The following is a 22,501-nucleotide window of genomic DNA, read 5'->3' as shown; positions in this document are numbered from 1 at the left end:
ACTGTATCCAGTCTAGTGTGTAAGGGGCTTTAGGCTTGTCTAGGAGTGACATGAGTTCTGTGGGACCCTGCATAAGTGAGAACATACGTGAGACTAAACGGGTCATCCGCTAAAAAACCTATTAAACTGTATTAAGCTTCAATCTAATCTATCTGTGGTGCGAGCGACCACATTCATTACACAAACGATAACCGTAGATGGACGTAAAGTCACCATCTAGATTCACCTTTAACTAGGCCTGACATAACTCTGATTACTCTCTTGTTTTTTAAGGCCATGGCAAAAGGTGCCAAAGTCAATTTCGGAGTGAAGTATGCTGACCCGCAGGAGAGGAAATTTAACCCTCAAAAACTCAAGGAAGGAAGAAATATCATTGGCCTGCAGGTGAGTGTTAGCAGTACGGCTATGAGAGTGTAGCTCCACGGGCCACCACCAGGGGGCGCTGGTTGGTCTGGGAATGATATAGAGGAGCAGTTTTCAGCTGGCCATACACTGCAGGGACAGAGATGACTGGCTGTTAGCTGTATCTGTAGTGTATGGAGGCTGATTGCCTCCATACACTACACAATGGGGGGTTTCCAGTCACAGAACAAATAGGTATATTAGACAGGTTTGAAAAACATGTTTACAGATGTGCACGATCATCGTTCAGTACTATACAATTAACCATACAAATCCAATCCAAGTGCTAATTCCAAAGATGTTGCATCAGCTCCACATCATAACCAGTTTGTGTCAGCCTCACCTTACTCAGATTGGCTGCTGGAACTGGTCAGTCAGGTCCAGGAAGTCTGCCCGCGACAGCCCTGGCTCCAGCAACATGTCAATGAAGCATTGATAAACGTTCCGGGTCGCCGGACAAAATATGTGAGTGCTACATAAATAACAGTAAAAAGAGCTGGACTGGTCATGTTTCAGTTAAACCACAAGATGGCAGCAGATATTATGGCTTCTCCCGAAGAGGAGATTCTTAAAGTCAGCAACCCTGGTGTAGTCAGCAGACGGAACATACAAGGCAACATTGTGGAGGCACAAAATGATGGGAGGGGTCTAATGGTGGGTACACACCAGGACGACAAGGGTCCGATCACATCAATCTAGATCCAATTCCGACCGATTGGATGTAGATTGTGTGGTGATTGGGCCCTTTTCTGTCCTGTTGTGATCCGATTCCGATCGGATGCGCGGCCCCGGTAATCAGATCCTACCTGCAGCAGGTAAGATCTGGCACGACCATACACCCGGGTGCGAGTCGCGCTCGGATCGGTACCGCTCACGGTGCACATCATGAGCGGGTCGTGCGCGCCGCATCATCGTGAGTGGGTCGTCCTGGTGTGTACCCCGCATTACTTAACAGACAATTCAACAGATTTTTCAGACTCCTTGAATCACTGACATTAGAAAAGTAGACAGCCTGATGGCCAGCAACATGGAGTCGTGACCCCATGCTGAGAAGTTCGGGACCCACTTTGGGGTCAAGACCCATTTGAGAACCACTGCCCTGTAGTATTAGATACTTTTGATCTTAGAATACTTGTCGCCAGTTTTCCAGTCAGAAGGATGCATGAGGTAACTGGAAACCAATAAACCGTAATTATTTCAGTATACGAAAAGTTATTTTCCGATTCAGGACAAGCATTCAACACTCCCTCCTTCACTCTATTACAGTGCTTCTCAAACTCGGTCCTCAGGATCCCACACAGTTCATGTTTTCCAGGTCACCCGACAGGTGCAATCATTACTGACTGACACATTTTAAAAGATCCACAGATGGAGCTAATTATTTCACTTGATTCTTTGAGGAGAACAGGCAAAACATGCACTGCGGGGTACTCAGGACTGGGTTTGAGAACCTGTGGTCTATTAGACTTTTGGACAGCCTCCAAGCCTCGAACCCTCAATTCTCACTTTTTTTTTTTTAAACATTCAATTTTTATGGATTACATATAAAAAAATAAAAACATTTATGTATACAGCATTGAGACCTAGGGGGTTATTTTGGTTCACTCTTTCTGACAAGTTCCTTCTTAGATGGACAAAACCATGTGCACTGCAGGTGGGGCAGATGTTACTTGTGTAGAGAGAATTAGATTTGAGTGGGGTTTTACTTCAAAGTGAGATCTATATTGCAGTGTAAAAATAAAGCAGTCAGTATTTTCCCTGCACAGAAACAAAATAACTCACCCAGAGGCGTAACTAGTTCACTGTGGGCCCCATAGCAACATTTTTAAAGGGACCCTTTCCCCCCGACACACCATTGTCATTACAACAGGGTTGCCGACCCTCCCGGAATTACCGGGAGTCTCCCGAAAATCGGGTCCCCCTCTAAGGGTGGGAAACCCTCCAGGAATCAGGGGGACCCCCACTGAGCCCCCCGATCGCGGCATTAAAATGCCACAATCCGCGGGTCTCAGAGGAGGGGGCGGAGCTAAAATGACACACTCTTGTCATTTTAGCCCCACCCCCTCCATGGAGATCAGTGATTTCGTCTATTTCCCGTAATGGGGCGGGGCTTAATGATGTCACAGCCAAGCCCCGCTCCCCGAACGGGTAATAAAAGTCTCCTCTCCGGGCTTCTCCCGGAGAGTAGCATTAGAAAGTCGGCAACCCTGCGTTACAATGTTAATTAGGGGGTGGAGGGGAGAAAATGTGAGAGACAGAGAGGGGGTCGGGGGAAAAGAGAGTGAGAAAAAGAGAGAGGGGTGATCAGGGAGACCGTGTGCTACATGGAAAAATAGGAATGAAAGGGTAGCGCGAGAGGGAGGTAAGGGTGTGAGTAGGAGTGAGAGACAGAATGTCAGAGACGGAGGGAGAAAGAGGTTAGAGAATGAGGGTGTCAATGGAATTTCCCATTGCAGCTCTGCCCCAACAAAGAGGCTTTAGAGCATACGAAATGTGGTAAAACCCTGATAACTGGGTTTTACAGCATTTTCGTTTTAGGGCATCCCACCCACAGCGAAAAAAGAGTGACAGGGAGAAAAAGTGGCAGAGGGGGTGTAAAGGAGAAAAAGGGGGAGACAGGAAAAGTGATAGAGGGTGTCAGGGTAGATAGACCATCAGAGAGAGAGAGAGAGAGAGGAAAAAGGTGGGAAGGAGAGAGATAAGGGAGAGAGGGCGGAGAGAGCAGGGCAATAGAGAAAAGCTCCGTACACACTGAGCGATTTGGTCGCTGAGCGATCTTGACTTAATATTGCTCAGCGAACAAAATGCTGTGTCCCATTTTCATCAGCGACAAAGGAGACACTCTGAATGTGAAAGGAGCTGGTCAACCAGTACAGGGCGACCGCTGCCCTGTACATGCTGAGCAACCATATACCTGGCAATATGAGCTTAAATCGCCCCGTGTACAGGGCTAAAGAGAGGATAGAGAGGGAGGGCAAAGATGGAGAGAGGTGATAGGAGGAGGGGGGATAGGAGCGCGGGGGGGGGGGGGGGGGAGATGCAGGGCCAGTGCAAGCCCCCCGCCCGCCCCAGGCAAAAAACCCCAGCGCCGCCCGCCCACCCGGGGGGGGGGGGGGGTTTTGGTGGTTGACACTTACTACAGCATGGGGGGGCGATACTGCGGCGGGCGCCCCCCGGAGCGCTGTACCTGCTTTACTGATAGGCAGCTTCCGGGTGCTGCGAGTCCCAATCGTCCTCTCCATCCAGCAGGGAGCCGGTGGCTCGTGCGGGGGGGCAGCGTCGATCCAGGGCCGGGCGGGATGTGATGCTTTCTGGAAATCCCCCCAGCAGGGAGCGGGCGGCGCGCGCGGGGGGGCAGCGTTGATCCAGCACCGGGCGGGATGGGATGCTTTCTGGTACCTCGGCGGCTCAGTACCGCCCTCCAGTGGCCGGCGCCCTAGGCAAATGCCTAGTCCTGCCTAGTGGTGGCGCCGGCCCTGGGGAGATGGGAAAGGACATGGAGAAGGGAGAAAGGAGAGGGAGGGACAGGGGGAAATGAAGAGGGGGGAGAGAGAGTAGGGGTTTGAAAGGGTTGTGAGAGGGAAACAGGGACTGTGTGTCCCCCTCATTACAAATTAAGTACCTGTATACATCTGACAGTGGCAGCTGGGACTCTTCTTCTCTCTCTCCTCACAGAAGGACCCAGTCCCCTGCTCACCGGCGCCGTGTGATTTTTTTCCTCCTCCCGAAGCTGGGTGCCTTGTTCCTTCCTCCTGAGGCCAGGTCCCCTAGACACCGGTGGTGGGTGCCTTCCTTGTTCCCTCCTCCCAATCCCACATTCCCCGGCCACCAGTGCTGGTTGCTTTTTTCGATCCTCCTGACCCCGGTTTCCCCACCCACTGGAGCTGGGAGCCTTGTTCCTTCCTCCCTCTGGGTTCATTCCTCCAAAGGCCAGGTCCCCCACACACTGGCACCGGGTGCCTTGTTTCCTCCTCCTGACCCCATGTTCCCCGGCCACCAGCGCTGGGTGTTTATTTTTTTTTATCCTCCTGACCCCCGGGTTCCCCGCCCACCTGAGCCGGGAGCCTTGTTCCTTCCTCCCACTGGTTTCCCCGCCCACCAGCGCTGGGTGACTGGTTTCCTCCTCCAATTCATCATCACAGGTCCCCGCTGGTGTAGGCTCCGGGTCTCCTGCTCCCTTTTGGCAGCGCCAGCAGCGTTGTCTCCTGCACATCAACCGTGCAGAGCCTGAAAGGGGGCACGCGACATGGATATAGACATTGCACTATTATAAATAAATAAAAAGGGAGCAGGGGACTGCCTGCTGGGACCTCGGGCCCCCCCAGCCGCCGGGCCCCATGGCAGCTGCATCCCCTGCACCCTCTATAGTTACGCCACTGAACTCACCCAAATCGAATTCTCTCTGCACAAGTTACATCTGCCCCCCCTGCAGTGCACATGGTTTTGTCCATCTAAGAAGGAATTTGTCAGAAAGAGTGAACCAAAAAAAAACCCTAGTAACATTGTACAAATGAGAATATGATAGTCTCAAACAAACCACTGTATACATAAATACACAAATGATAACTCGCTAAATATAATTTAGCAAAAGTGGGGGAATAAAAAGACGAAACAACAATATCGCCCGTGTGTAGACCCCATAAGTCCTTACAGCCTTAATGAGCCTCACTATCCTCCCCTCTACCCCCAACCATCACTTGCTGATTTATTTATCCTGTGTATTGTGGCAGTGTGTGTGTCATTGTATTACCACTGTACAGTGCTGCAGACACCCCTAGGAATAATAGTAATACATGTCTCATGTACATTGGCAGATGGGAACCAACAAGTTTGCCAGCCAAAAGGGAATGACATCATATGGCACCCGCAGACACCTGTATGACCCCAAACTGGGCAATGAGCAGCCCTTGGACCAAGCAACCATAAGCTTACAGATGGGCACCAATAAAGGCGCATCCCAGGTAAGTGGTGACCATGACAGTAATATCACAGTGCTAGTTCCCAGGTAAGTGGTGACCACGCCAGTAATATCACAGTGCTAGTTCCCTGGTAAGTGGTGACCACGCCAGTAATATCACAGTGCTAGTTCCCAGGCAAGTGGTGACCACGCCAGTAATATCACAGTGCTAGTTCCCAGGTAAGTGGTGACCACGCCAGTAATATCACAGTGCTAGTTCCCTGGTAAGTGGTGACCACGCCAGTAATATCACAGTGCTAGTTCCCAGGTAAGTGGTGACCACGCCAGTAATCTCGCAGCACTAGTTCCCAGGTAAGTGGTGACCACGCCAGTAATCTCACATCGCTAGTTCCCTGGTAAGTGGTGACCACGCCAGTAATCTCGCAGCGCTAGTTCCCTGGCAAGTGGTGACCATGCCAGTAATATCACAGTGCTAGTTCCCTGGCAAGTGGTACAGAAGAAAAAATTCTACCTTTGGCGCTGTACGACTAAAAGCTGCAGGAGACTACAATGGTGGTCACCGGACCACACTGGATAGACAAAAGCAAAACACAAAAGATAGTCTCACTTTGCGCCGATAGTACTGTCCCAACAAATTGATATAAATCCACATGATCTCCAATAATTCTCTCCAATTCCGATTTTTCCAATATGAAAACAAAAAAGGAGAACAAAACAATATTATAATATCGTATAATGGATAACAGTACTTCTCCGAAGGTGTGAGGGAGACTATGAAGAAACGGTGCTCCCAAACGGTCCCGGGGAAATATAGGGTCACCTCACTCGTATGCTTACATGTGAGAGTGCTGGTGACTCATATAGAGGTATCTTTTTAAAGATGTGGAGTCTCACCACTTCTTTCCAATGTAAAAACGATTTTTATTTAAATATAAAACGGTGTAGGACTACAATACAAACAGCCAATGTACCATACTAGTTGGAACCCGGGTATTGATGATGGAAACAATACTGAACGAGATGTACTCCAAACCACCGAAAAATTAAAAGACACTGCGGTGCCTTTATCAAGAAGCGTGTCTTTCTCTGTGCCACACTTTATACAATCAACTCCACGCCGACGTGGATAGTGGGGGTATGAAAAGGTCAGGACGATGTGGATAGTGGGGGTGTGCATGGGTGCTTTTAAAATGAAGTACCATCACATTGCATGGGTGCTTACACAATGAAAAATCGCATCACATCACACCTGAAATGGCTTGCGATCCGCGTGCATGGGTGCACTAAACATTAACTAAGGAAAATCACATTGCATCGCATTTTTTCTAAATTGGGCGCCCTGCAAATACACAAGTACCAAAAAAAAAAACATAATAAATAAAATTGTGAGCTCAAAATAAATAATAGTAGAAATACTGTTAGATTGCAGCCTCTCTCTCTTTCATACCACATAGTCATTAAGCAATGAAAAAGTCCCATTGCTATATTGACCTCGGTTTCAGACTGGGGGTTATTCTGATTCACTGAGAGGCACAATCGCTCTCTAATAGACAAAACCATGTGCACTGCAGGTGGGGCAGATGTAACATGTGCAGAGTGTTAGATTTGGGTGTTTTATTGTTTCTGTGCAGGGTAAATACTGGCTGTTTTATTTTTACACTGCAATATAGATATCCGTTTGAAGTACAAACCCCACCCAAATCTATCTCTCTGCACATGTTACATCAGCCGCACCTGCAATGCATACGGCTTTGTCCATTACAGAGCAACTGTGCCTGAGTGAATCAGAATAATCCCCTCTGTTTGTGAATATTGGGTCTGATTCAGGTTGGCTGGCACGGCGGCATACATCTGCTGTCTAGTGAGCCCATAACCGCCACACACTGCCTGGCCAAACACCCATGCAAGGGGATGTGTACGCGAGAAGAGAGGCCGCTGTATAGGGTGCTACTGACGCATTTTGCTGGGATACTCAGCTTTTTTAAAGGAAAAAGCTTGGTATCCGGTGCACCCCATACAGCTGTCTCACTTTTCAAAGATTGGCATCCCTTTTACCACTCTCCGACATAAGAACCTTCCAGCAGTGCTCGCACCTACTCGGACCAGGCCTCAGGAGTTCACAGCGCAAGCTACCAGCAAACCTTGTCCACTGCAGGGACATCCACCTATGCCGTGCGAGATTAACACCACATGGGATCCGATCACAGTTAGTGCCAAGACTGATATCTGGACTACACTATGTTCAGAGTGTCTCAAAACAGAGTCAATATAGGAACAGGAATTTTCCGCTGCTTAATGACTATGTGGTGTGTAAGAGAGTGAGGCTGCGTTCTTACAGTAGTTCTACCATTATTGTTATTTAGGTTTAGTTCAGCTTTATGTATTATGTGTTTTTATGAAATAAATGCCATTCATTTCGTCCCTTGAACATTGTTATTATAAACTCTTCCTCATACTAGTGCTGTGATATTACTGTTTGTTTCTGATTATTGTGGGTTGAAGTTGTGGTGAACACACGAACATGTCCTCTATTGCTCAGATTACCCAGTATCCTTTGCACCCTACACACTGGCCATTTTAAGTACACCAGCTGCCCATACGAAGCTCAGCCAGCCCGTTCTCTAGGAAACCAACATGAGCAGCGGTGTGTATTGTGACCAATGTACCATCCCTTCTCTCCGCAGTCTGGCATGACGGCTCCAGGTACCAAGCGTCAGATCTTCGAGCAGAAGCTTGGCATGGAACACTGCGATACCCAGACCATACCCTTGCAAATGGGAACAAACAAGGGGGCATCTCAACAAGGCATGACTGTGTACGGGCTTCCACGCCAAGTCTACGATGCCAAGTACTGCCTGGACGCTAACCTCGGTGAGGAAGACGGGCACTACGATAACAACCATCAGTATTACAACTCCGAGTAACATCATCCATTCCCCCCAAAAAATAACCTCTACACACCCTCTTTTGTGCCAGTGTGTGCCTGCTACTGTGACAGAGAACGGTGTTCAATGCTGCCCATTCTGTGCCAGCATGTGCTAGTTGCTCTGGCAAAGGGGGGGGTTAAATGCTACCCACTCTCCGTGTTTGCTCTTGCAGCGTAAGAATAAATGATACCCGCTCTGTGCCAGCCTGCCTCCTGGCATATAGACGCTGCCCGTCCCATACCTGCTGTTCTGGCAGAGAATGATAATCGTCTGATCCACTTTCTGCTTTCCTGGCAGAAAAGGGGTAAAACTGCCCATTCTGTGCCAGCCAGCCCCCCCCCCCCCCCCCAGCAAAGGAATAAAACCTATTTCTTACATGCTTGACAGGCTGCAGCTTGTCACCTTGTCCTTGTTGCCGTCTGCAGAGCATTGCGCCCCCTTCCCCAGTATCACATGCTTGGTCAGGCTACAGGCCAGCAATGCAACATTAGAGATCATTTCCATGGTTTTATTTTATTGTGCCCCCATGGGGGAGTTTTGGGGGGTATATTTAAGCTACGCACGTCACTCGTCTCTGTATGTATCGCGTTCATGTAGATTTAAGCCAAGCTCTGCAACCTTCAACTGTTCCAGGTCCTTAGCTGCCAATTGTATGTCGTAGCTTAGTGTCTGCAGAGCATCACTCCAGCCGCGGGCAGAAGGTTCAGGGGATTGAAGAGAAAGTGGTCAGGGCAGCGATGCTCTGCAGATGAGTCGTATGCCAAAGCCATCTAGAGCAATGCTGCAATAGGATATCGTACAGGTTTCTGTCTGGAGGGCTGGTTGGCAGGGGAGGAGGACACAGGGCAATACTCTTCAGTACGTGATGGGTGCAATGCTCTGCAGACTATAAATGCCGTGTCAGTTTTGTGCATGTCCCTAGCCCCCTCTCAGCACCGCCGTAGCAAACACCAGCTCACGTCTGCTCTGTTAATGACCCGACTGCAAATATATTTCTATATATATATTTCTAACTGGCCTCAGTGTAGTTTATTAATGTGTGTATGTGTAATAAATATTGCTGCAAGTGATTATAGCGCACGGTGATGGGGTACGGTCTGTATACACATCCCCCCATTGTTCACACAGCAGAGCAGAATGGTCCAAGCCATGACTGAGCCATAGAGAGCAGATGTACAGTGAGATTAATGTACAGAACACTCCTTACACGATGCAGGGAGGACAGCGCCTCACACTGGGGGAACATACATATTACATGAGAGAGGGAGCAGCACTACATGCTGAGACACCCACAACTTATGACGCAGTGATGCCACCCAGACAATAAAGGAAGCAGCAGCACAACACAGGCCAGCAGGGTAGCTCTGTGGTTAGCACTACTGCCTCAGCAATGAAATCATGAACTCAATTCTTACTAGGGTCTGACCTTTAGCGAGTTTGTATGTTCTCTCTATTCAACTTGCCCGCTGATTAACTAGTGTGATCCCTGTGTTTGGGGAACTTAAGCCTATAAGCCAGTCATTTTCACTCTTTTTAACTCCTAGCAAACCGAACAAGATTTTTATATTGCCAGGGCACACCATTAGTCCCCACGTGGAAAACACACACATTGGCCCTGGAAAAAAAAATAAAAAGTCACGGTCCCTCAAAGAACAAAAAAATAAGACACATTGGCCCCCAGATGAACAATGTAAAGTACAGCAGTGTTGGTGCCAGGATCATCTGCTTGCAGAATACAAGAGAGACCTTATGCCAATTATTTTCAATGCATTTTTCCAGGGTGTAGTTAAAAATACCCTCATGTGATCTTACTAATAAACCGTACTTTAATAAGTCACTGTCCAGCGGCCACCATGCACTCAAAGTGCAGACAGCATAGCAGCAGGACACCAAAGCAGTTACTTATCTTGCTTTCTGTGACCCATCTTCTGTAAGACAATCGGCACCCCACGAGTAACGAATCCTTGAACCGGATCATTCTAATGATGGTAAGCGGATGACAGGTATTGGTCCAGACACAGGACTTGGAGCAAGAAGGAACCAGGGCTGCCCAAAGTAATAGTTGAACTGATGGGTGTTGACTGTACACCACTGCCGGAATCTTTGGCCCCTGCAGCACACTTGAGAACTGCAGACAGAACACCAGTATGCTATGGTGGAGGCTGTGCAGCTACAGTAATACACTGATAGAAGGGCATTGATATTAGAACAGTCTCATTACGCTGCTCATACACTGTAATAAAGCTGAAATATTGGACATTAATCTTGTGAGCTTGTTTTGGCCCAGTGGTCAGGGAACTCGGTCCTCATTACCCCACACAGTGCATGTTTTGCAGGTCTCCTCACAGAATCACAAGTGAAATAATTAACTCCACCTGCGGACCTTATAAAATGTGTCTTTAGTACACCTGTGCACCTGCTGGGTTACCTGCAAAACATGCACTGTGTGGGGTAATGAGGACCGAGTTCCCTGACCACTATTTTAGCCAATCGTTACATGCAATGGGTCTGGCACACCAGCAGCCGGCTCTGCACAGGAGAAATCCTCTCGCCCACAATCACCTGCTGTCCTAATATATAGGCAGCTGCACCGATACAGAAAGCGTCTCATCAGTGCTGATGGCCACACATGCTGCGGGGCAGAGGAGGAACCATCCATTTGTGTAACCACAACAGCTCCTAGTGATCTGGGCTTATGAACACCGTACGGGCCATCCGCTATACCTCATTAAAAACCGCCATGTCTGCTAGGCGCCCTCCTGTGGGACAAAGCACAGGTTAGAGTACAGGGAAGCCTGGTACAGTGTAAAATGGTAACACTACCCCACACACAACAACATCAGTCACCTTTGTGTCACACGGTCTATTTTATTACAAAAACAAAATAATGAAACACTTCAATGTAGTAACAGATTGTTGCTCACTGGGTTCAAATACACCTTCAAAATGAAGTTCTTTTAATTATGTACAATAGATTGTGATGCGTTACATATTAACACTGCAGATCAGTACAGGTCTGGAAATAATAGGGTGCGGATCATGTGGGTGACAGTAATAAGGGCAAAATACACAAAGTCAACTCTAAAAAAGGTCCACACATGAAAAACACCATGAGTTTTTCACTATTTTAGCTTCAATGTTGACACCTAGTGTTCATTCTAGCACCCTGCACCTTTCAAAACCCGTGCAGTTCCTCCTCCCTGCCTGGGGTGTCGCTGTCTGTTTCTGATACAGTCTGGTCTGTACCTAGATACAGGCCACAATGTGATAGACACCACATCAGACAGCGACACCCCAGGCAGGGAGGAGGCACGGGTTTTAAAAGCTGTGAGGTGCTAGAATGAACACTAGACACCTGAGCACATTGCGTGCGAATTAGTACACTAATTTGGGGTCAATCTCTTACCGTTACCAATCGACGTGGATGGTAAAGAAAGAAAGCCCCCGAAAAATATATTAAAAAAAAAAAAAAAAAAAAGTGAAAAATTCCTGTCAACCGTTTCATGCCTCGGCCATCTCCTAGGTAACATTTTTCCATGTGTTAACCTTTTGTCTGTCGACTAAGACATTAAATGAATCTATAATATTTCTATGGTGGATTCTTAACCATAATACCTCAACTTATTTCACTAGAACCGCTACATACAAAGGGAAAGTAATCATTAAGGCCACTAGTCCTATTTACACCACATTCCGCTCAAGTGCTACATTACCAGAACTGGGACAGTCCAGGACAGAAGTAAGCAAACTCGTGTCTCTTCTGCAGATGCTGCACTACAAAGTCCAGCACGCCAAGAAGCTGCTGCATTTTGTTGGACTGCCAGCTCTCTTACTGGATCTATGCGAAGGCCCAGTGTAGAACTGTAAACCAGCCTTATCCTTTATTAAAATATGATCAGATTAATGGTCCATAATTTTCGCACTATTCAGCCAGTTCCCAGAAATATTATAAAAAAGGTGGCCATACACTAGTGCTATTTTGGCCAATCTCATCGTATTACGATGCGGCCGGTCGATAAAATCGGATGAAGTGTGGCAAATCGCATTTGTTTTACCTCAGGATCCGATCAGATGCACAGTCCTGTTATCATATTGGAGATTGTACGGCTTGTATTATAGATGTATAGGCTTGGGAGACCTTGCTGGGATCGCATGGGATACATCGTATGCAAAAGTACAATATATATTACATGTGATCCAGTAGCCGGGTTACTTGCTACACTTTGCACAAGTGTATGGGGGGGGGCCTTACGGCTCTCATTTGATGACAGTGAATACAATTAACGAGTCAATGCATTATTGCCAATGGTGCCACCTTGTGGCAGACTACAGGAACTGCATCTTTTACTAAAAGATAGTAAAAATCACCTTCAAAGCTCTACTCATGAATGCAATCCATGTAGACTGAATAGAACAACGAGACTGCTGGAGCCTGTGCTTTGTCTTTAATAAAACATCCAAGTACAACAACAGAAGGAGGAATGGCAGTGTAAATAAAAAATTGTCACTTAACCTAAAATAAGAGCCGTGGCCAATAAGGACATTTTGTAACAGTAACAGATGTAGACAAACCATCCTTAATCTAAAACAGGAAGTCCACCATGCAGAGGAAAAAAAAAATAAAAAATAGTTGGTCACGTCTCAAGGTCCATTAAGCTAATAAAAAAAACCATAATATTATAACTGGGGCACCCAATGGTTCTCAACACCGATCCTCAAGTACCACAAGCAGGTAATGTTTTAATGATTTCAGTCTGTGCAACCCGGTGGTATAGTTACTGGCCCAGTAGAATAGATTAATTCTCCGGTACTTTGTTTGAGAAATCCAGAACACATGACCTGCTGGAACGTACAGGTCTGGTTTCGCTGTAGTACATATGGGGTATAGCAAAATTTGTCAGTTCCAGTATTTGTGGGCTTGCTCACTTTTCCCTATTACTGATTAGGGATTGACAGCTAATCAGAAAGCGGCTTACACAAACTTCTCAGTTTCAAAGAAAGTCTGCAAATCGTTAATCAATGCAATCCTATCCATACAAAATACCATGGTAAAACATCGCACACAACCGGCAAGGTTCTGGTATTTGTAACATGACGGATTGTGACCTCACTGTGGATTGTAAATCAGCTCAAACATGATTAATAACAAAATGATGGGCACTGCAGTATAATAAACGTTGTGTAAACGTAATAGTGGCACCTGTGAAAGGAAAATGGATTAGTAAATCCTGTTTGTAGCGTTCTTTATAAGTATGTTGTAGTGGTTGAGCGCAGCCTGTGATATTCTGCCACTAGGTTCCGTGCAGTGAGTCTGCTGCGGCAAGCACAGACACTACCCGCCACCGAAGACCAGAACTTTCAGCTGTTGTCGGGGTTGTCATTCCTTAAAGTTACTTAATTATGAGTTTTATATTGATCTGTCCAAGCATGCTTGTACTGGCGAGTATTCCGGTATCTACATGTGACTGACCTGGGCTCCATCTCTAGCGGCTGAAGGAAAAGTGAATATATTACCACCAATTACGTCAAACAAATGCTCAGAATAAAAACCCTGACATCAGGTCACTTATGACCAGAACTGGGATGAACAATCTGCTTAAAAAAAAAAAAAAAAAAGTATAAGAACATTAAACTGTGATGAGCTTTTAATTAAGGGATGGACCCACCTGCACCCAGCCTCCGGCTGCTATAACACCCAACTTAAGCAGTCCTATAAAATGTGCTAAACAAAAGCCAGCCATAAACCACGCACCGAATCTGTGGACAATCCCTTGTAAAAGTCACTGTGCTTATTGGTTAACAGGAGGGGTGTGGCCCCTACTCTAACAGAAAAAAAAAATTTAACCCAAGTATCAAAGGCTTGCGGAGCAAACCCCATATGTAGGACATCATTCCCGGAATAAGGAAAGTGGTGCTTAGAGGGAGCATTGTAACCAGATTATAGGATAGAGGATTCTATAGTACCAAACAATGATTACACAGCAGCTAATCCCACTGCCGGGTATTGCTAGATTGCGAAGGCAATGTACTAATTTACAGTTTAAAAATGTATGTATGAATACAAGAGTAAAAATGCATTTAGGCTGGTCTCACAGCGCCCAATACGCCACCTGTCACTGCTCTGCTGCCCCCAAGAGGCTGGCAGTGAACGATCGTAGACTTGGGGATGTCAGGGGCATGACTGGGAACATTTCTGCACTATTTCTATACCCTCAAAGGAGCGGTTTCCATGACGATACCTGACTTGTGACATACGAGAAGATTGAGGCCTAGGTTTTGTATGATACAGAACATGTGCCATACCGAGCTGCCACCCTACACACAGTGGCATTGCGTCTATAAAGTATTCACATGCTGGTGTAATGTCCTGGGTTTTAGGACAGTCTTTTTTTTTTTTTTTTTAGGACTGAGCCTCCCATGTACACGTGCTGGTGCCAGGAAAAGATCCACGTACAATGAAATCATTACATAAATAAATCAGAATGGAGAATTTATCGGGAGACAAAAAATAAAAATAAAATAAAAAAAAGCACCCTTTTAAATTAACTTAGCCGGACACGAGTCCCATTAGAATCAGCGATTATAGCAGCCGAGGTCCCGCGTTAACGGATACGGAAGTCTTGGGCAACGCTACTGCAAAGCCCACAGATGCAGGTAGAGGGCGCTCTCGGTATCCCCATCATTAAAACAGGAGCGGTGAGATTTGTAGATTGAGAGGAGCAAATTTGTTAAAATCGCTTTTCGGACAAGAAACCGATGCCTGCTACTGATTGGCTGCTTCGCAGGCATCGATCCAATCGCTATAGACATCCACCGGCTCCGAGAGATCTGAGGTGCGGAGTTAAAGGAGAACACACGTCTGAGGTTATCCAGTGCCGTAGACATGGGGCATATGAAAAGGTGAACAAGGTGTCTTCATATCACTATTAGAATGCATCAGCGTGCGCAATATACATTATGGGGCAAGTCTCAGTATTACTGCCACTGGCTCCCACTGTCTGCGGATCATACCAATCAGCTACCGGGTTGGGATCATTTGGTCTCCAGGATGTTGGTCAACAAGCATTAGGTCAACAGGGGATAAGGTCAACAGGTCATTAGGTGGACACAAGCATTAGGTCGAGTCAAAAGGTCGACATGGGGTTTTCCACTGTTTATGGACCAGAATGTCGACACGGGCACAGTTTGAAGTGCACCGCTGCGCTCGGCAACTATTTTATTCTCCCACCATGACCTAGTGGTTGTTAGGGCATGAAATCTGCATTTTTTGCAGATAGACCAGTGGCGGCTCCAGGGGTGGGGCTCCAGCACGGTTCATAATTCAAATAGGGGAGGCACAGCAACTGCCATTCCAAACGTACTCACTGGCAGTTGGTATTTCTCCCCCTACTTTAATTTTGGACTGCGCTGCAGCCGCCACTGGGATAGAACCCCAACCATAATATCAGCGACAGGGAAGGGGTGACACCAGTAACACACCATGGGGACCTGGAGATGCCCTGTAAGGCCAGGATTACATATTTAGCTATTACCAGACAAACAGGACAGACCGTTTATTCTGGAGAAAGGATACAAGTTATGGGCGTCTGGAACTCCTCCAAGCACACTGTGCACGAGATGACCCCTGTATTTCGAGTTCTGTCCCTGAAGAAAGACAATAAGAACATTATATACGACCATTATTATACATCTGTATTGGAATCCCACCGGATCGGCAGAATATTCGTTGTAACCATACTGTATATTGGGCTCCTGTTTAATGTAGCGCTGCAGCCTGAACACCCATTCAGTTCTATGGGTGACGTGATAATGACATTTACCTAGGCACCATGCATCCGAATATGGCATTAGCCCACCATAGCCTATGGGTTACAGGTCACAAAACATAGCCGACAGATAGTTCCCCCGGAACCCTCCCAAGTAACACCAGCTCTACATGCCCCCCCCCCCCCCCCCCCATCGTCTCGCTTCCACACCAGGCACATTGCAAGGACAGGCGGTTGCTCATTGATACACGCTGCTGGTATAATCACATACTGGGCTAATATCACAAAACAAATGCGATTGGTTCATCCACCACATAAGGTCCCATTTATCAGCAAACAGGTTACATTTTATAAAAAAAAAAAAAAGTACAGTCCATTAAACTTTAAAAGTATTACACAATATAGATATTAACAATTCTCATTTTAATAAAAATCACGTCATCTACTCTGATAACTGTAGTGTTCGGCTGTGTTGAGCGACACATACAGCGGCCATTGTTTTCCTGCACTCTTCCTCATCGGAAAGGACAAGTCTAACGAGCAGTTTAGGTTCAATCAATTATCTGTGACTCCGCAGACACCACAAGGGCCATCTGGCCGACCAGACCTACCTTCCACTTAAGATTACAAGAATGTGCAGCGGGAACAAATGCTCCCAAATGAGCAGTTCGGAAGCCGCACATCAGCCCGACCTTTCCAGAGACGATGACTGGCAGATAGTTGGAGCACCGGACGCCATTTACGCCATATTAAAAGACATCAGACCGGGGATTAAAACTCCCCTCCGTGCTGTCACATGGACGGACAGGAGCACAAAGCTGCTCACCTGCAACTACTTTGATACGGCACTACCGCCAAACATGACGACTTTTACTAATGCCACCGTCAGTAGGCGCTAGCGAGAAAGTAAAACAAGCTAAAGGCTAAAATCTTGCGGAATAGTTCGCACAAACAGAACGGGCCTAATTCAGACTTGATCGCTGGGCTATCAGGTATACGCCGTCCCGCATGCAAGCAAGCTACATGCAAGCCTGTGAATTGCAAAATTTAGCTGCAAACCCATAGGCAAGCCGCACACCATCGCATTAACTTTCCACTGTATGCAGTGTATGTGTGTAGCCCAGGACTTACTGGCTGCAATAGAAGCAGTTGGATTGAGGTCTGAGCCAACGTCACATGACTTCCTCTAAATGCGCCTGGTCACGCCTACGTTTTCCTTGACACTCCCACAGAAAATGCCAGTTACCACCCACGAAAGCCGACTTCCTTCCTTCCGAACTTCCAGTGCTCAAACAAGTAGCAGGAATTAATCGCAAAATGGATGCGTACCACAGGCTGTACACATACTGCAGTGCAGCCAGCTCTGAATAAGGCCCACTGTCTGCACAAAGACATACATACGCACAGCATATAAAAAAGGAGTCGTCCGACACTTACATTTTGACATCACAGGATTTTTCGTGGTTACAGAAGGGACATGTGAACTGGGTATCCAGATTTCCAGTCATCTTCTTTTTGGGTGGGGGCTTTCGCTTTGACTTCCTGCGTCCCATTTCCTAAACTGCATGTAAAAAAAAACACCACAGGGGGATATTCAATGTGGGATTCTGAACATCCCGACAGTCGGAATCTGCTACTAGTGCTAGGGCTGTTGAGCCAGACTAGACATTACACCTGAAAGGGTTAAAATACATTATTAAGCAGGAGCTGTAGAAAATGCTAACATCCATGAGCAGATACTGGCCACACAATGCAATGTAGGTGATCAGCCCTGATAACATGCGATGCCTGGATGCAGTGCGACCGAAACCGATCAGGGGTAGCATCCGGCATTTTATAAACTGAGCTCATACGGGGAGAGGTAAAAAAAAAATTCCCATCCCAGATTATTATTTTTTTGCTAACCTTTGAAGTCTGGGAGGTTTTTTTGCCTCAACCTGTATTACTGACCCTGAGCTGTGTGTATAGTCCTCTCCTAATTGCACTAATATATCCCCTACACACAGCCCAATCACTCATGTAAGCTTGCAATGTGCAGGAGAGGAGCTACATACTCTAGATCTTTAGAGACATTGGGCCAGATGTCACAGATCGATCGAGTGCCGACCAGACAGCGTGCACTGGCTATCAGATGGGACAAGACCCAAGCATGGTCCGTTGCTGATAATACTGACTGCGCTGATCTTTACAGTGACCGGTAGGGGTTACTCCTCCCCAACAGCTGCCTCAATTCCTTGGTCATCTGTCCATGTTACCCAATCCTGCCAACTGGATTAAAACCAAACAAAAATTGGGAACAGAAAGTGAAGCTGGGGACCTCGCAAGTATATGACTGGAACAGCATCAGGATATTTGGATCAATCTGGTTAAAACATCAGTTCTCCTAAACCCATCCCAAAAACAAAAAAATCTTGGACAGAGATAACCATAAGAGATGAATGGATGGGTATTAAACATCCTGAGCAGAGTTCTCAGATTACTGGCACACCTCTCAGTTCCCATCCCAACTCTCCTCACACAGAATACCAGAGGGTCCATCATTCCCATCACTGCACTGAGCATGGTGGTCAATACTGATCCACCTCTCCGCTCCCATCCCAACTCTCCTCACACAGAATATCAGTCTCAATCCCATCACTGCACTGAGCACGGTGGTCAATACTGATCCACCCCTCCGCTCCCATCCCAACTCTCCTCACACAGAATATCAGAGAGGATCATTCCCATCACTGCACTGAGCACCGTGGTCAATACTGATCCACCCCTCCGCTCCCATCCCAACTCTCCTCACACAGAATATCAGAGTCCATCATTCCCATCACTGCACTGAGCACCGTGGTCAATACTGATCCACCCCTCCGCTCCGCATGAAGTCAATATCTAGTTAGATTGTGTTGCACATGCTAAAAGAAAGTGAGCACAGATAGCTCTATATAGTGTGTGCCAAGTGATCTGTGCCAACTACATTGTGAGGGGACACTTGCCCGTGTATAAGGGGCTTTCTTTACCCACTGCTAATCCCTTTGGACATCGCAGATGCATTTTTGCACTGATGACCATGTTCTTCTCATACACTGGCGACAATCCCTGGGGTGTCAGGGCACTGTCCTGGTTCTCATCCTACTTCTATAACTGTTCGCTTCTTAAACTTCTGTGATCAGTTGGAGATCACACTGCATGGCTCTCTGCTCTTCTCGCTCTATTGCACTTATGTTGGATTCTGGTATAATCTCCTGGTATAATCTCCGAGATTGATACCCATATTACCCATGTTCTCCTGCCCTCTCCAGTTACATTGGCTGGCATTCCAATCAGTCTACTTGGATGTCCTCTCCACAGCCCAAACACAATATCTTAAAATTGAGCCAATAATATTCCTACCAGCCAACAGACATATAGACAATTGCCTAGGGGTCAGTCTAACTCAGAACTATACTTTAAGGGCCCCATATATCAGCAATTAATTGTGACAATTTTCAGATATGGAGAGGATTGCCACAATTAATTTTAGATGTGTGGGCTCCCCCTTTTGGCAATCCCAATCAAAATCGCCAATCGATTGCTTAATCAGGTTTTTAAACATGTTTAATAATCTGGTATTATCTGCAGATCTTTTTTATATGTGTGGGCTTTCCCATTTCGTCTTCTCCATCTATTTACATTATGAACAGCAATCAATTGGGCAATTTCCAGATATGAAGATGCAATCTTTAGATGGAAAAATCTGCCGATCACTGAAATAAATCTGTAATGTGTGGGCAAAGTCAGATAGATTGTAAAATCCATTTATCTGGCCAAAAAATCCCTGTATCTGGAAATCCATAAATTGTGATTGCTGGTGTATGGGGCCCATTACTTCAGATATTCAATCTATTATAAAATCATATCAGCCATCTAAGAAACATTTCCAGGATATTGCAACAGTCTTACTGGTCCTGCCCCAAAATCTGTCATCCCTCTGCAATGCAGTTATAGTAGCAGCTAGACTTCTCTTCCTTGCAGAACTTTTTTCTATGCCTCCTTACTATCTACACCGGTCGTCTGTATTTTACCAAATGCAATCTCTTCCTAGTCTCCAAAACTCTCTACTCCTTGTCCCAACTGTGGCCCTCCAGCTGCTGTGAAACTAACATCCCAGCATGCCTTGTTTTAGCATTCCCTAATAGCAAAATTGTGGCAAGGCATGATGGGACTTGTAGTTTCACAACAGCTGGAGGGCCGTTATTTGGACATGCCTGGTCTCCTCTCTCTCCGCTCAGGATAGACTCTTAGTCACACTCATCATATAACCTCACGTATCAGACCATTTCCCTACTGACGGCAGCAGGACCCTCTTACCTCTCCGTCAGGACACAGTCTCTTCAGTAGGACACTGGTTACAAATTGTAATGCGCAACAGAATATGCTGTCGAAACATAAAGAAAATGTATTTATTATATTTTCAGGACCGATAATGATTTTTAGGTACTTATGTAGTAACTGGGCTGCCGATTTTTAAATCGGCTCCATCGCATCGCACCCGACCAAATCGCATGCGATGCGATGCGATGCGATGCGATGGACCCGATTTTTCCATAGGATTCAATGTTAAAATGGACTGAGTCCATTTTAACATGGAATTCAATGGGAAAAAGGGGTCCTTTTCATACCCCTACTATCCAAGTGGGCATGGAGTTGGATATAAACCTGTGGCGAGCGTAGCGAGCCACCGAGCCCGAAGCGTGGCGAGCGTAGCGAGCCCCGCGAGGGGACACAGAATACCGTCCCCTCGCGGGGCTCGCTTCGCTCGCCACGCTTCGGGCTCGGTGGCTCGCTACGCTCGCCACAGGTTTATATCCAACTCCATGCCCACTTGGATAGTAGGGGTATGAAAAGGACCCCTTTTTCCCATTGAATTCCATGTTAAAATGGACTCAGTCCATTTTAACATTGAATCCTATGGAAAAATCGGGTCATCGCATCGCATCGCATCGCATCGCATCGCATCTGATTGTATGCCTTAACTTAAGGCATACAATCAAAAAATCGGCAGCCCAGATACTACATAAGTACCGATTTTTACACTATTTTCTATGGATCGATTGTCTGTCAGCGCGGCTTCCGTAAGCAGTGAGGGGTCTAGGACCACATATCAATCACTTTCCATAGGAAAACAAACAGTCTCCAAGTTGCTTCAACCATAGACTTGGGTGGTGCAATAAGTAAGGTCACAAGACCTCTCATATGTCTAGTGCTCTCTATTTCACCGCACTGATACTGGGACAGTGTAATTGAAGGGAGGTACAGGCTGATGGCCATGGGGGGGGAGTGGTGTATTTGCTACCCTGACAGGGAACTAGAAGGATATAGAGACCATCACCCATGTAAAAGAGCGTAAGTATACTTACCTGACCTCTGTCAGGATGCCGGCATCAGTATTCCGACAGACCTCTACAGAAGTGCAGATATTGGATAAAGCAATTACTGCACTACGCCATAGTGACCCTGATGATTGGGGTCATGGGGAGCACGAAACAAGCCAACAGGACACAGTCTCCCCACATGGGCAACTTTCATGCCCAGTGGCTCACTCTGCTCCACTTTCCTCCAGATTACTAAAGGTAACCAGCAATGGCATGATTAGTGAAACTGGTGTTCCACCGACCGTGCGGTTTACATGGTATGTTGCATTGGTCCAAACTGCATACACAGCCTGGGAACTAGTCACTACCGTGCAAGCAGTATCCTTCACCCTACATGTGCCAGTGAGCCCATAGGCAGCAAACCTCTATACCCTGGCACATGAACCCATGGCAGGGCAGCATGTGGGCTCACATAATTACATGGTAGCAGCAGCCCAATATCATTAACAGCATAGCAGGCATGTCCAAACTATGGCCCCCCAGCTGTTTTGAAACTACAAGTCCCATCATGCCTTGCCACAGTTTTACTATATGGGAATGCTAAAACAATGGCAAGGCATGCTGGGATGTGTAGTTTTAATACAGCTGGAGGGCCACAGTTTGGACATGCCTGGCATACAGAGATCAGCACTGGGTTGGATGTAAACAAGGAGCATTCTAATAATCTCTACCCCACGTGGGGGGACTCGGCACTGAGTATGTGAGGTCGGAAGGGGGGACAGGGAGCGCTCACAACAACCAAGACACCACCCGGCAATTACCTCCTTTCCCGCCCGCAGCAGCAGCACCGCACTCAAGTCACACACTATCGGCAGCAGCCAGGAGAGACCAAGCCACCGGAACTCCCCTCTCGTAAGAGCACTTCCTGTCATACCGAAGGAGCCAATCAGAGGGGGCCCAAGATCAGTTGTCCCGCCTTCTTTGCTTTCTGATTGGATGGTTGAAGGCGTGAGCTTATTTGTCCCAAGGAGATGTCAATCATTACTAGTAGAGACGGGATGCGATTGGTTGACAGCCGGGATGGAGCCGGCCCTGATAGGTTGTGGCACTGGTTCGTCAGCGTAGCCAGCGGTTGCTAAGCGTTAC

General features: G+C 46.9%; 2 protein-coding genes across 2 annotated transcripts in view; one reads left to right on the top strand and one right to left on the bottom strand.

Annotated features, from left to right (window-relative positions):
• The window catches only part of CNN1 (calponin 1), a 54,841-nt gene extending 45,581 nt beyond the window's left edge, over positions 1 to 9,260 (top strand). Inside the window, exons 5-7 of the mRNA XM_083185200.1 lie at positions 274 to 384; positions 5,217 to 5,363; positions 8,005 to 9,260. Coding sequence (XP_083041326.1) covers positions 274 to 384; positions 5,217 to 5,363; positions 8,005 to 8,244 — 498 coding nt within the window. The 3' untranslated portion in view covers positions 8,245 to 9,260. The remainder of the gene's footprint in view (positions 1 to 273; positions 385 to 5,216; positions 5,364 to 8,004) is intronic.
• Positions 9,261 to 11,175: 1,915 nt separating this feature from the next.
• Positions 11,176 to 22,263, bottom strand: ELOF1 (elongation factor 1). The gene is made up of 5 exons (XM_083185199.1): positions 22,177 to 22,263; positions 20,352 to 20,420; positions 17,451 to 17,574; positions 15,821 to 15,891; positions 11,176 to 15,075 (listed from the first exon to the last, which is right to left on the bottom strand). Exons 3-5 carry the CDS (start codon positions 17,564 to 17,566, stop codon positions 15,011 to 15,013), a joined length of 252 nt encoding a protein of 83 aa, XP_083041325.1. The 5' UTR covers positions 17,567 to 17,574; positions 20,352 to 20,420; positions 22,177 to 22,263; the 3' UTR covers positions 11,176 to 15,010.
• Positions 22,264 to 22,501: the final 238 nt, after the last annotated feature.

Source organism: Crinia signifera, chromosome 4 (genome assembly GCF_055691185.1).
Source record: "Crinia signifera chromosome 4, ASM5569118v1, whole genome shotgun sequence".
NCBI classification, from domain to species: Eukaryota; Metazoa; Chordata; class Amphibia; order Anura; family Myobatrachidae; genus Crinia; species Crinia signifera.
This window is presented reverse-complemented; position numbering and strand designations above follow the sequence as displayed.